Source organism: Alnus glutinosa, chromosome 12 (assembly GCF_958979055.1).
Source record: "Alnus glutinosa chromosome 12, dhAlnGlut1.1, whole genome shotgun sequence".
NCBI lineage: Eukaryota > Viridiplantae > Streptophyta > Magnoliopsida > Fagales > Betulaceae > Alnus > Alnus glutinosa.
In genome coordinates, this window is record NC_084897.1 from 27,168,835 (window position 1) to 27,183,077 (window position 14,243).

Genomic DNA, 14,243 nt, shown 5'->3' on the forward strand with positions numbered 1-14,243 from the left:
GACGTAATCCCGAGTTAATGCTACAGCCGGGCCAAGCCCAAAGAGACGATCGTATCAGGCCCAGTAAGTCATCATATGCAGAGTATCCAACCGTGCCACATGGACTTCCAACGTCTCGAAATTCTTGAGAGGAACTGAATGACACGTTTTCATATTGTCAGGTTAATGTTGACAATGTCAATAATTTTTTTAAAAAAGATTTATGATAAATTTTTGAATAAGCGGGCGATATTCAAATTACTCCCTCACTTTTAAATTTTGAAAATTAGATGTTTGGGTTTTCAATTATTCTAAATAAATTCATTCATTAATTAATCATCTAAATTTACTATAAGGCCATCTCCAGCAGTTGGAGTTAAAATAGCTACTTAAAAAGTATCAAATCTCTACTTTAACTACTGTTTTTTTTTATATTCTCTCCAACAGGTTTACTATTCAACTCTCTACTCACATTTAAATATTATTTCTTATTCTTTTTTTATTCTTTTATTCTCCCTCATTTTCCCTTTTCGATCTCTCTTTCTTGTTCTTCCTTTCTCTTTTTGTCTGAAACACACTGAGAGAGAGATCGAGGGATTTAGGGAGAGACCCATGAGAGGAGAGTCGGAGATGGAGAGACCCGAGAGGCTGAGACTGATCCGAGAGAGAACCGCTGAACTCGACGAACCCAGATGACACTCATCAACCTGATCCTCCATGAGTCGAGCTCCGGTGGCCTGAGACGAGTTCCAGTTGAGCTAGGCGCGGATCTGGCAGAGTCAGAGGTGATTTCCAGTGATTATGAGCGATTTTCGAGAGAGAACCGCTAAAATCAACGAACCTAGACGAAACCCATCAACCCGATCCTGCATGAGTCGAGCTCCGGTGACCTGAGACGAGTTCCGATTAAGCTAAGTGTGGATCCGGCCGAGTCAGAGGTGATTTCCGGCGATTGGTAAAATACGTTGATGATTTTGGATGATGATTTTTAGTTGAACCCATCTGATTTTGAAGCTTGAATGTGTCTCCCCTGTTTCGGTTATATGTATCACGGCTAAAGCTATATTTTATGATTGATTTTGATGATTTTGGTTAGTTGTTCATTGTCGATTTTGGTTGGTTGTTCCTGATTTTGTTGGTTGTTCATGACTGGCAGAGAGGGACGGAGAAGGGGAGAGAAAAAATATTAATAAAATAAGTGTAAACAGATGAATAGTGAATAGCCAGTGTTGGCTATTTACTGTTCACTGTTAAGGAAAAAAGCTTAAAGAAGCTATTCTGCTGGATTGAAAAAAATAGCAAAAAAAGTCAAATTTAACAATTCTGGTTAAAATAGCAACTCTGTTGAAGATGCCCTAAACCGTTAGTTTCACGTCAGTATTTTTGTTTAAAATATATATATATATATATATATATATATATATATATATATATATATATATATATATATATTTATTTATTTATTTCTTTTATTAAAAATTAAAAATTAAAATAATAATAATAATAGATAAATAAAAAAACCCCCCACAACTTTGCCTTCTTCTCCAACCTCTAAGCCTCCCTCCAATGGCGAATGAGGTCCATTTTCAGATCAAAACCGTTCCAAACTCCAAAAACCATCAACCACAACCGCATAATTCTAGATAAAAATTTGTTCCCAAGAAGAATCTAACTCTTCAACCTTCTTTCTGATATACCTTTCCATATTCATCGGAGAACAATCATTGAGGCACACACAAACACTAAAACACAAAGATTAGATTATTTGATTTCTTCACACTTCGAGTTCCAAAGATGCATAGGCTTGTTGTACTTTCTATATTTGTTTTGTGTGTCACGCACTCCGGTGTGGTACAAGCAGAAAATGCGCCTGCTCCTTCTCCTTCTCCTTCGCCTTCGCCAAAGCCAACACCAACAAAGTCACCCTCTCCAGCCACTTCTTCGGCAACTTCGCTGACCTTTTCTCCTACCGTATCTCCGGCGACTATTTCGACACCCATTTCAAAGTCTCCGACTACTTCTGCTCCAATAATTTCTCTGTCAGTGTCGACCCCAGCGAAATCCCTGTCAGTTTCACCACCGGTGAAATCTCTGTCGCTTTCACTTGTGAAATATCCAGCTAATCCCCCGGCCACGTCTGTTTCTTCGACCCCGAGCCTGTCGACAAATGGGTCTTCTCCGGTTTCATTCCCTATGCCGGCTTCGTCTCCGGCCATTGCTCCGGTGAGTGCTCTTGAAACGGCTCCCACCTTAGCGAGTTCCGCCACTCCCGAGGCTTCGGCAAGCATTCCATCAAGTTTGGCGACTCCGGGTAAGGGAGGCACCAGTAACGCTTCCATCCAGCAGTAGTCCGGCAAGTCTGGCGCCGGCGACTTTGTCAACCGATATTGCACAAGGTCCGGTTGGTGATGGTTCGGGCTCTGATTTGAAGTGCGGGGGGGCTCGGGTCATTTTGAGTGGCTTGAGTATCATGACCGCTTTGGCAATGAACTTTCAGGGAAGCTAAGGTCCAGGGAGGGCAAATTGAATTCGTACCCGTTTAAAAGATCTGGGTATTGACTGGAATTGGGTGAAAATAGTTCCACATTATTTCTTGCTTCCCACCCTGCCACATTATCCAGAACCATGCTCTCTATCTCTCTCTCTCTCTCTTTATCTAAGCAAAATTATGCAGTTGTGGTTGATAGGTTTTGGTCTACAAATGGGCCTCGATTTGTCATCCGAGGGAGGCTTCAAGAGGTTGAAGAAGAAGATAAAGCTATGGGTTTTTTTTAGGTTTTGGGTTAATTATTTTTTTTTTAGATTTTAATTTTTAATAAAATAACAAAAATATTATTTTAAGCAAAAATATTAACGGTCTACAATAAACTTAAATGGTAAATTAACGAAAGAATCTATTTAGAATAATAAAAAACCTAAGTATTTAATTTTTGAAATTAAAAGATGAGCGAATGATTTCAAATCACGCATTTATTTAAAGATTTATCATAAATTTCTGAAAAAATTATCTTTTACCCTTGAAGTATCACGCTTTGGCATTTTGGCACCCAACATACAAACAAAAAAAAATAAAAATAAAAATAAAAAATGATAGATGAACCCCCAATCTAAATTATCTAACCAACTATTGACAAATAATACCTTCCGTCCACTTAGCCCGCCACTTTGGACGGAAAGGAAATCACGTCCGTTTTAAAGCAGCATCTTCCTATTTTGACCTCGGCCGCGTCACTTAAAACGCTATGCAGCGTGATTAGTATCCGATAATTGCATACCAACACCATTGACCCGGAGGTACTCTTCAAGCTCTCTCTACATGTTGCCATCAACGAGCTCTCCAACCTTGCCAACGACTTACCGGCGAAGCTCATCGCCGGCACCAATGACACCAAACTCAAATCCGCTCTAACGTCTGTCAAGGCCTCTTCAAAGACGCAGTGGATCAGCTCAATGACTCGATATCAGCTATGAAAGTCGATCAAAGTGAGAAGCTATTATTGTCGGCGAAAATCAACGACTTGGAAATCTGGCTGAGTGCCACCCACACAGACCAATAAACCTGCTTGGACGATCTGGATCGTTGCTCTTCCTTCCCTAGCTTCAACCACTCTGTCTACAGCATACTCCCACTCCTCGCTTGATCAGCGTACTTCTCCTTCCGCTTCTCAGTCTCCTCCTCTCTCTCTTTCTCGTTCCTCACTTTATCAGCGAGAGACACAAACTGGCTTTCCTCTTCATGGGTCTTTTTTGCTTTCCCCTCTCTATCAACACCCTCTTGAGGAGTTTCTCTGGCTTGCTCCGCCAAAGACTCGAAGTGGCCGGATCGTCATCTTTGGGACCCTGTCTATCTCTACGTGAATTTCTCTCTCGCTAGTGGTGTTCTCTCTACGTGCTTGCTCAGAAGCCATTGATGTTCTCTTTTCTTGCGGTATGCCTATATGTTTTTGAGGGAATGATAGAGAATGGTGTTAAAAAGACGAGGCTATGGCGGTTTTGAGGAGGTGTACGTTCATGGGCGTGTTTGCATGGGGTGGACATGTGGTGAGTCGTCTACTGGAACGTGTTTGGGTTTGTGCAAACTAAGGAGTTGACTCAGCAGCTATGGAAAGTTGAGTGGCAGAGTGAATTTGATGACCTTCGCTCACACTTTTACGGTCCAAATTACTGTAAGAGGACCCACCTTCGCTCACACTTTCTCTTGCCAACCTAGACATCTCAACTGTTGATTTCAGAAACTCCTCCCTCTTCTCTACCATCAGATCATTCACCATCTTTTCCACAATAACTCTATCACAGATATCCTTCATGTCCATCCTAAGCTTCCAAGCCTTACTCACAACTGGCCGTATGACCCATAATAACCGCTTTTTGCTATTAACTAAACCATACCAAAACTCCATCCGCTCGTTCTTTGTCATTGTTGCAATGCTTCCGAAGCCCATGTAGATTACAGACTGCAATGGCTGAGTGTCAAGCCACGTCATGCAGCTTATGTCCACTTTGAAGAAGCTGTTTGAAGGTTGATCAGACTGCAACGTGGTCGTTTCGGATCCAAGTTTGAGTTTCAGGAATGCATGCGGGGGTCCAATGGTATAGATTGTGGGACACTGAGTGAGTATATGGGAGAGCATTGGTCCTTCTAGGTCTTCAAACGTGTTGAGTATGAGTGCACGCGCTCAAGGTAGTGGAATTAATTTTTTAAGCGCGAATCTTTTGCTTTTTTCTCCTTAAATTAAGTTGCTTGGCCGGGCACAAAGCAGTGGACTTGGAGCAATATTGCAAAATATATTTGTCGTTTTCCCCTGCTATCACAACTCTCAAAAAGCTGCCAAAAATCTTACCACCTAATTTGACCTCCCTCCACACGACCAAACAGCTGCCACCCACCACAAGAAATGTTTTCTAAGAGATGGAGACGGAATTTTTTCTAAGAGCTCTTGAGACAGGAAACGTTCAGCCACGGAGAGAATGGGGCGCCTCAGCATCAATTGAAGATCTTAGAAGAGCTGAAAAATGACGGCAAAGAGGAAGTTGTTCGCGTGCGCTGCAACAAACCGGTCGGGCCTCCTTCCTTGCGCCCCACGAACGGGCCTCCTTCCATGTGCCCCATGAAATTGAGCACCGGCACTGCCTAGGGCCGCTTCTTCTCCAAAAAGTTCCGGTAGAACGCTTTCCAAATCCCTGAAATGCCCCTCTTCCTGCTCTTCACTTACGGGCCACCAAGCGGCGCAGAGAATGACACCGGCCCTCCAGAGGGATCTGCCGCCTCGGCGTCGAGTGGGCCCGAGAGCGCCCCGTGCTCGATTGGACCCGAGAGGAAGAACCCCCCCTGCGCTCGATTGTGTTTTTGTTCTATTGTTTTTGTTTTCAGTTGTGTGCGGTTGTTGGCTCGTCGTCGACGGTTACACCCTGGCCTTTTTTAGGAAGGACAGACACGTAGGATGCCGGGGGGGGGGGGGGGGGTTGTTGGGTCCAGGGCAGGTTAATTTGATGACTTTGTGGAGTGGCCTTCTGAAACTCATTGTTTTGAACACACTGGGGCAATTTTGGAACGTTGGGGGTCGGTCATCTACAATTTTTTTTGAACATTAGGTGCCAAAATGCCAGGGCATGGATACTCTAAGGATAAAAGGTAATTTTTCCTAAATTTCTCTCTCTCTCTCTCTTTTATATATAAAATAAAAAGTTAAAAAATTATGAACACTAAACGTCATCCCCCCCCCCCCCCTCCCGTAAAACACTCATAAAAAAGTTCTTAAAAAAAAAATAAAATAAAAAGTAAAAAAAAATTAAGAATATTTTGAAATTTTTTTTTTAAAAAAATGAAAATAAGACCAGGAAAGGATAGGTTTGGATAAATTTCAAATGGGGCGTTATTCTTGAGGTACACATTTTTGTTGCTAAAACATTCTGTATTGAGTAATGCTACACATCATCCCCTTGTTCTCTTTTTGTCCTCCCAAAATTGATGTGGCTCTTAAAATCACCGTTGGATCAAAATCCAAAAGTAATATATCAAAAATTCAATGGTGATTTTAAGAGCCACATCAATTTTGAGAGGACAAAAGGAGGACAAAGGGATGATGTGTAGCATTACTCTTCTGTATTTGCTAATTTATTGTCTACATCGAAGTATCCCCTCCCAGCACACCAGACAAAATAATCCGTACTTACTTTCTTTCCTTTTGCAAGTTTTGTGGCCTGCCTTTTCTTTGTAAACTAATAGCATTCTTAGCCAACTGTACAAATTTTTTCAAAATCTTAGCTAAATAATTTATTTTTGTTATTTGATCTATCATTTTTAGAAAGCTTCATATATTTAAGTAATTCTTTATTTTAACTAGATATTATTTTTTTATTGGTTTTGAGAGCAACTACTTTAACAACCAATCCTTATTTATCTTACTTCCAATCCACTCCATCGCGTAGTCCTTCACTCTCCCATACTCAGACCCATTTCCTATTAGTATGGATGGAATTCCTTTTGATCGTCGTGGGTTCTAGCGACCATTTCTGATGTGGGAAAAGTGCTACTATGCCTGGTGCGGAACTCCAATCACGCTGCCGACCACGCTTATTGCAAAAAACCCACCACATCGGAAGACACAGGCACCTAACCCACCAAAAGACAACAAATCGCAACTGTCAAAATACACATCCATCCAAATACCCAGAAACAAACCCACCCCCAATTGGAAAATCCAAATCCAAATCACCACTGCGCTATAACCAGCCCTCACCACTAACCTTTCAGCTACGGCCACAGAAACATGTCATTTTCCACCACCCAACGATAGATTGCGGAACTACCAATCTCTGCGTTGCCTCCCTGTGGCGTCGACCCACGACAAAGGACGCCGACAACACTGCAATAGCCCATGTCGCCGATCTCTGCCTCGCCGCCAACCACAGAGCCGATCCTGTCGCGCGCATCTGCCACCCTCTTTGGTGAATGTGCCGATCGGTTCCGCACTAGGCACAACAGCACCAAGCTCCATAGGAAAAGTGAAAAAGGGAGAGAAATTTCTCTCACTTCAAATTTGGCTCATAAATTTCATGAGTTGTTAAATATTTAATTATTTATCTCTCATTTTACTTTACTTTTTACTTTTTATCTTTTGTCTTTTGTTAGGAGTGGTTGTTTAAAATTAATAAAAAATTAATATCTAATTGAAATAGAAAAATATTTGAAGAATTTGATGTAAAAATTTGTTAAAAATAATAGTTAAAATAACAAAAATATATCTTTTAACTAAAATTTTAAAAGAATTTAGAGAGCTTACTAATCACTAGAAATGCTATAACACAAATAAGATGTAGACAGCCATAAAGTGCGCTGAGAGACTACGCTGGCAACTTCTTTCGGGCATAATTTATTATTAATCGAACACATGACACAGCTAATTAGAAAAAAAAAAAGGAAAAAAGGAAAAGAAAAGAAACATGACACAGCTAAGAAAAGAAAAAAGTCGAACACATGGCAATTGGCATATGTAAAAGAAGTTTTTTTGTTTTTATTTAAAAAAAAAAAAAACAGTAAGAGCATCTTCAATTACAATCTTTTACCATGTGCTTTTAATTATAATTTTCATGTGTTGTCTGATTTTACAAGAGAACATTAAAATATTAATTTAATAATTAAATTTTTAAGCTTTTAAAATGATATATATATAATAGCATAGAAATCCATGTATTATTTTAGAAAATGAATGTAACTATATATTAATTTGTTTTACAAAATTCAAGTTAGTTAAGCTTGTCTCCAATATCAGCTGGCTCTGCTGGAAAATCCCGGAGATAAGACCGAAACTTTGTTGGGTGATTTTCTCTTTTTTTGAACGGTTCAAAGTTGCCCTTCTCTAGGTCAGAAAGAATAAATAAACAAAACAAAAAAGATGACAAAGAAGAAGGCGAGAAGCAAGCCAAGGAAAAGGAAATGGGTAAAAGAAGAAGAAGCTAGAAAGGGACAGGCTGTGTCAAAAGTACTTCTCAAAATTGCTTATTCTCATAAATGAATCGTTGGTCAGAAGAGCAGCCGCCAAATCAAAATGGTTCCGCAGCTGAGGCTTGGCACGATCATTGTGCTGCTTTGGGTAGTGGCACTGGCAACGATGTCCCAAGCTCAGATCCTCCAAACATTCCACCGTGAATTCGGTCCATTCAACAGCTCCTACTACGCCACCTTCGCTGTCGAACCGCCGGCGACAATCAGCAATGAGGCCCTTCAAGTGACTCCAGACTCCGTCGGTAACTTCAGCCTTACGAACCGGTCAGGCCGAGTCTTGTTCAATCAATCATTCAAGCTTTGGGAAGATGACCTTTCTATGACTAGTACTAGTACTGGTACAAAGGTGGCTTCCTTCAATTCCTCCTTCCTCATCAACATCTATCGGGTTAACGGCTCGTCTGCGTTACCGGGAGAAGGCCTCGCCTTCCTCATAGCCCCCGACTTGGACCTCCCACCGGGCAGCGACGGTCAATACCTGGGTTTGACCAACTCCACCACCGATGGCAACTCCACCAACCGCCTCATCGCCATCGAGTTGGACACTTTCAAGGAGGATTTCGATCCTGACGACAACCATGTGGGTCTCGACATCAACGGCGTTCGATCTAACAAGACCGTATCCTTGTCCGACTGGGGCATCCGGCTCGCCCCTGTTGGTACCAAGTTTTACATGGTGTGGGTCCAGTACAACGGCGGCAACAAGGTGCTGGACGTGTTCATTGTAGAGCAAGGCCAAGATCAGAAAGGGAAGCCCCTCGCCCTCACCGCCGCCAGGCCCACCAAGCCTGTGCTGACTGCGGATCTTGATATCAGAGGCATTGTGAACAAGGACTCCTACTTCGGGTTCGCCGCCTCCACGGGGAGCGCCATCCAGCTAAACTGTGTGCTCAAGTGGAATCTGACGGTGGAGCTGCTGCCTGGGGATCCAGCGGACCAGGTGAATAATGGCCGCGGGCTTAAGATCGCTTTGGGGGTTGGGGTGCCCGTGTTCGTACTGCTGCTGATGGGGGTGGCCGGTTTGGCCTATTACCTGCACAAGAAGTGGGCTGCAGCTACGTCCGGCCCAAATATATTGGGCACGCTCCAGAGCCTCCTCGGAACGCCCAGGGAGTTCTCGTTCAAGGACCTGAAGAAGGCAACCAACAACTTTGACGACAAGCACAAACTGGGTCAAGGCGGTTTCGGTGTGGTGTATAAAGGTGTGCTACTCAAGGAGAACCTAGAAGTGGCCGTCAAGAAGTTCTCCAGGGACAACCTCAAGGGCGAAGACGATTTCTTGGCTGAGCTTACCATTATTAATCGTCTCCGTCACAAACATCTGGTGCGATTGCTCGGTAAGTTAGTCAAATAATTTTCGTTATATAACTTTCGATCTGGTCCTCCCTAGTCCCTAGCCATGTGTCACTTTGCTCTTTCCCCCATCTATATAGCATTAATGGATCCACTTAATTGCTCTAAGTACGTCTCTTTCAAACTTCGTCATGAAATGTGGTAGATGTTTGATAACAGATTTAGAAAGCCTGCGTTCAAAATTTTTTTAGTAGAACCCAGTTTTCCCCAGTAATTCTAGAAGTCACTTTTGTGTCCCTCTAAGAATTATTTTGATCAAAATTTAATAGTTATCAATCACAAATTTAATGGTAATTTTAAAAGTTAAAAGACACATCAGTTTTGGAGGGATAAAAAAATGACTTCTAGCATTACTCGGTTTGCTCCGGCTTACGGAGCATGCAGAAAGTCCATTGCTTTCACTGACCTATGAAAGATCACCCAAAAATTGAGAATGACTCCATGAATATACCATACGAGTTCATTGCATTTTGTGTGAAATTAAGCGAAATTATTGCTCGATTGAAATACTCTGAGCACTCACGTTCACTTTAACTAAGCCCTACACTAACAATCTGCTCTGATGCTGATACTGATGATCATAGGCATAAATACCATATACTAGGGCATAAAATCAAGTTTGCCGAGAAGGATGAAAAAAAGGTCATAAAAAAAGCTCTAGTCATCGTCAATTTGGAACTTCCTTAAAATTATTTATAAAGCTCAGTTTTATCTAGTAAGTAGTTAATGCAAGACTTAGTACTCATAAATGTCTTTATAAACTATTCACTCACTATATAAAAACTACTGATCTTCTCAATATGAGACCGAAGTGTTACATCACTAGACTACCAACATTTGATGGGGACAAAATACAACTGGAGGTACAACCAATATAGATGGTGACGCAACAACATTAAATGATACGGAAGTCTCCAATGACATCAGTCCAAGAAAATGCCTAGGATCTTGAGGAATCTAGAGAGGAGACTCATGACTGATCATGCAGAGGAAGAGATAAACTTAAGATTGATAGAAAATTCTGAAAAGATTAAAGGCAACCTACTTGGCAAAGATGGTTGTCGAATTTGAAAGAAGGCCTATGAAGCCCAAGTCCTAGGATTCTGTTGTTTTACAAACAAAAGGCATCTGCATCAGTTGATGTTCTGGAGAGAGTTTTGATTCTTTCTCAAGTTCTCTATTAGCTATTACTATTGATGAATTAAGGGGCGGAAACTTAATTCTTTAGGGACTAGCAAATTTGAAATGGTTCTTAATACTTACTGACCCAAGTATTTCGGGAAAGAACAACCAATGTTCAACACATTGTTTCCTTGATTTTGGTGGGAGCAAGACTCAAGTATATTTATTGATTTATTTATTTTTATCTTGAATTATGAGATTTTAATTGATTTGGTTGTTGTTTCCTTGTTTAGGCAACCTAGCTAAAAGATTATAAGTATGGTTATGAGGTTTTTCATCCTTTATGCTTATTCAAAGGATCAATAGAATTTTGAGGTTTTTACAAATACTAGTTTAGTTTGACTATCAGTTTGGTCCCTACACTTTGAATTTGAACAAGTTAACCTTTACACTTTCACTTCGGAACAAATCAACCCTACAATTTTATTTCTTTATCATAAGAGCAATAAATACAATCTCAAAGTCTTTTATTTTTCCCAGAAGTTTTTCAATTACTTACCAATAAAGGAGAGAGTTTTAGTACTGGAGGCTATCTTAGAATTTTTCGAATTGAACCTTGTTTTATGAATGTCTTTTGGAGAGAATTTTGTCCATGTCTTTTTAAGTAATTCTTTTTGGTTTTGCTTGCATTTGTTACCCAGCCTTCTGCCTAGTAATATAAAACTATTAGCTACGTTATGCTAACGAGATTTTACGAGATACAACATTGAGAACTAACACAGCTATGCTTTGACACGCACACAGGATGGTGCCAGAAGAATGGTGTACTGCTTTTGGTGTACGATTACATGCCCAATGGTAGCTTGGACAATCACCTATTTTGTGTGTCGCAGAACGAGAAGACGCTTGGATGGAACCTGAGATACAAGATCATATCAGGAGTGGCATCTGCGCTGCATTACCTCCATAACGAATACGACCAGAAAGTGGTGCACCGGGACCTCAAGGCCAGCAACATCATGCTTGACTCCAACTTTAACGCTCGGCTGGGTGACTTTGGGCTAGCACGGGCATTGGACAATGAGAAGACCTCTTATGCTGAGCTGGGCGGTGTGCAGGGGACTATGGGCTACATTGCCCCCGAGTGCTTCCATACGGGCAAGGCCACCTGCGAGTCCGATGTCTATGGCTTTGGGGCGGTCTTACTTGAGGTGGTATGTGGTCAGCGTCCGTGGACCAAGATCGCAGGCTTCCAGTTGCTTGTGGATTGGGTTTGGTGGCTGCATCGCGAGGGACGCATACTGGAGGCTGTGGATCAGAGACTAGGAAATGACTACGTGGTTGAGGAAGCCGAGAGGCTTCTGCTTCTTGGACTGGCTTGCTCCCATCCGATGGCCAGTGAGAGGCCCAAAACTCCGTCTGTTGTTCAGATCATATCAGGAGCTGTGGCAGTGCCCAACGTCCCACCATTCAAACCCGCTTTTGTGTGGCCTTCCTCAAACCCATGTAGCAGCAGCATGATGGCTAATATTGCAACAGGTGATACTGACACTTCTTCCATTACAACGTCATCTTGGAATTTTGCATCAGATTCAGGACCAGGGCGGACAGCTAAATACGCAAGCAAGGAAAGCTACATCAGAGGAGGTTACAGTGAAAGCTCTCCCGTGTTAAGTTTTTCATGAGATTAGTTTACTGGTGGAGCATATCCTCTTTGATAATTCTCTCTGTATTTTCGTTTATGTTTTTCTCAGTTTCTTAAAGAAACGAGATTCTTTATCAATATCTTCAAGCGTGAAGTATTGTATATTGTAACTTATTGTTTAATGCGAGTTGAAGGAATCCACGTGTAATTGTGTATACTTTGACTTTTATTATTGATTTAATTTTTCACTTTTCTTTGTCCTGTATCTTGTTAGTTGATTACTTTCCTCTTATGTTCTGTTTGTTTCGACGTAAAATGATTTTCGTCGTAAAATGGTTTCAGGGAAGTCATTTTTTTAAAAAATATTTTTCGCCGAAAGTATTTTTCGGTGTTTGGCGCGTACAGAAAATCACAAATATTTTTCATATTTTCATTCAATCATATTAACCTATAAAAATGAATTTTTATTCAAAACATATAAATATTAATATAAAAATCATTGATAACGAGATTCGGTCATTGACCGACAAGATTCTGACCATTTTTACCCAATTCCGACTAATATAGCAAGAATTCAAGATAAAGGCCGGAATCTGGACAGTTTCGTCGGAATTTGGAATAGCCGGATTCCGGCCATCTGGCCGGTTCTGGCCTCTCTGGCCAGAGCCGACTGGGAGCCAGTCTCTCTGGCCAGAGCCTGCCGGGAACCGGCCTCTCTGGCCAGATCCGGCCAGATGGCTAGAAATTCGGCCTTTTTGGCCAGATCCAGTCAGATGGCCGGAATCCGGCCGGTCTGGCCAGATTCCGGCCAGATTGGTCGCCAGAATCTGGGCTGACCAGATTCCGGCGAAGGTGGCCGGATTCCGTCACCAGATTCCGGCGACATTAACCAGATGTTGTCGGATTCCGATACTGGCAATATTTCGATAGTGGTCGGCTGCTTGAACGTGAACATCGACTATGTCGTTTAAAATAGATCGACCGTGTCTGGCGTCTTCGGAAAACGATTTACGCTTTTCATTTTCCGAAATTTACTAAGCATTTTTTGTCAAACAGAAATCATTTTTCGGTTGACTATTATTTTCGCCCCTATCAAACATCGGAAAATGTCGAAATCATTTTCCAGAAATCATTTTACGCCGAAACAAACGGAGCATTAATTTGAGTTGATGAGTTTAGATTAAATAATTAACCAGCGGTCTTGTGGCCTTAAAATGTGTAAAAACTTAACCAAGAATGGTATAAACTCTTATGATATTACTGCTTCATATATTGAAGTGCCATGTTTACATAGCATGACCAATATCTTCTTCAAGGTGTCCATTTTCACCTAAATAAACCCAAATCCTGAGTTAGCATTCTTATTTCTTGGATTTCCTATCATCCTTTCCCTGCTTATTTGAACCATGCTCATGCATGGCAAACAAATATAATTTAATTGCAAAATGATTTGGTAGTTTGACCACAGCAAGCCACTTAAGAAAGGGACAATCACTTTCTTTGGTTCTGACTGTCAACTCGACATTTTTGAGTGTCATTAAAATTTTGAGCAACTTTTATTGTACAAATTCTACTACTCAACCTAGGATTCAGGACCGACTCTTTCATTAGGCGGCTTAGACGGTTGCCTAAGACCCCAAGTGAAACAAGGCTCCCATAAGATAGGTTTGTAGAAAAAAAAAAAAAAAAAAAATTAAATAAGGCCTCTGCAAGGATTTTGACAAAAGGAATAATAGGTCCCATAAATAGGTAATTTGTAAAAAGAAAAAAATAAAATAAAATAAAATAAAATTAAAGCATCTATAACGATTTTGACAAAAGAGCATTATGCTATTCCTTGAATTACTGCAAGTTTCCAAGCCCGATCATGAAATTCGGTAATTACTATTTGAACCTAGACTTTCTAGCTCGACGACCATATCAGCTTCTCACATCATTCTAAACATGGTGCTTTCTTTGTTTTATATGAAATTTAGAAGATGAGATTCTTCCCCAAGACTGACCAGAATCATAAAATTCTTTACAATATGTTTTGAAGAATATCAGGTCAACTTTATCGGCTGACAAAAAGTAGATATAATGGGGTGAATATATATATAATCTAATCATATATGTTAAATCATGTGATCTAAATTCGGA

The 14,243-nt window shown here is 41.0% G+C and overlaps 2 protein-coding genes and 1 pseudogene across 2 annotated transcripts; 2 read left to right on the forward strand and 1 right to left on the reverse strand.

Moving 5' to 3' along the window:
• The first annotated feature begins 1,749 nt into the window (after positions 1 to 1,749).
• On the forward strand, positions 1,750 to 2,485 carry LOC133852725 (uncharacterized; annotated as a pseudogene).
• Positions 2,486 to 4,058: 1,573 nt separating this feature from the next.
• On the reverse strand, positions 4,059 to 4,610 carry LOC133852726 (7-deoxyloganetic acid glucosyltransferase-like). The gene has a single exon (XM_062289479.1). The coding sequence runs from the start codon at positions 4,608 to 4,610 to the stop codon at positions 4,059 to 4,061; it is 552 nt and encodes a 183-aa protein (XP_062145463.1).
• A 3,331-nt stretch (positions 4,611 to 7,941) lies between these two features.
• Positions 7,942 to 12,266, forward strand: LOC133852283 (probable L-type lectin-domain containing receptor kinase S.5). Its single transcript, XM_062289010.1, has 2 exons — positions 7,942 to 9,321; positions 11,264 to 12,266. Exons 1-2 carry the CDS (start codon positions 8,028 to 8,030, stop codon positions 12,142 to 12,144), a joined length of 2,175 nt encoding a protein of 724 aa, XP_062144994.1. The 5' UTR covers positions 7,942 to 8,027; the 3' UTR covers positions 12,145 to 12,266.
• The last annotated feature ends 1,977 nt before the right edge of the window (positions 12,267 to 14,243 follow it).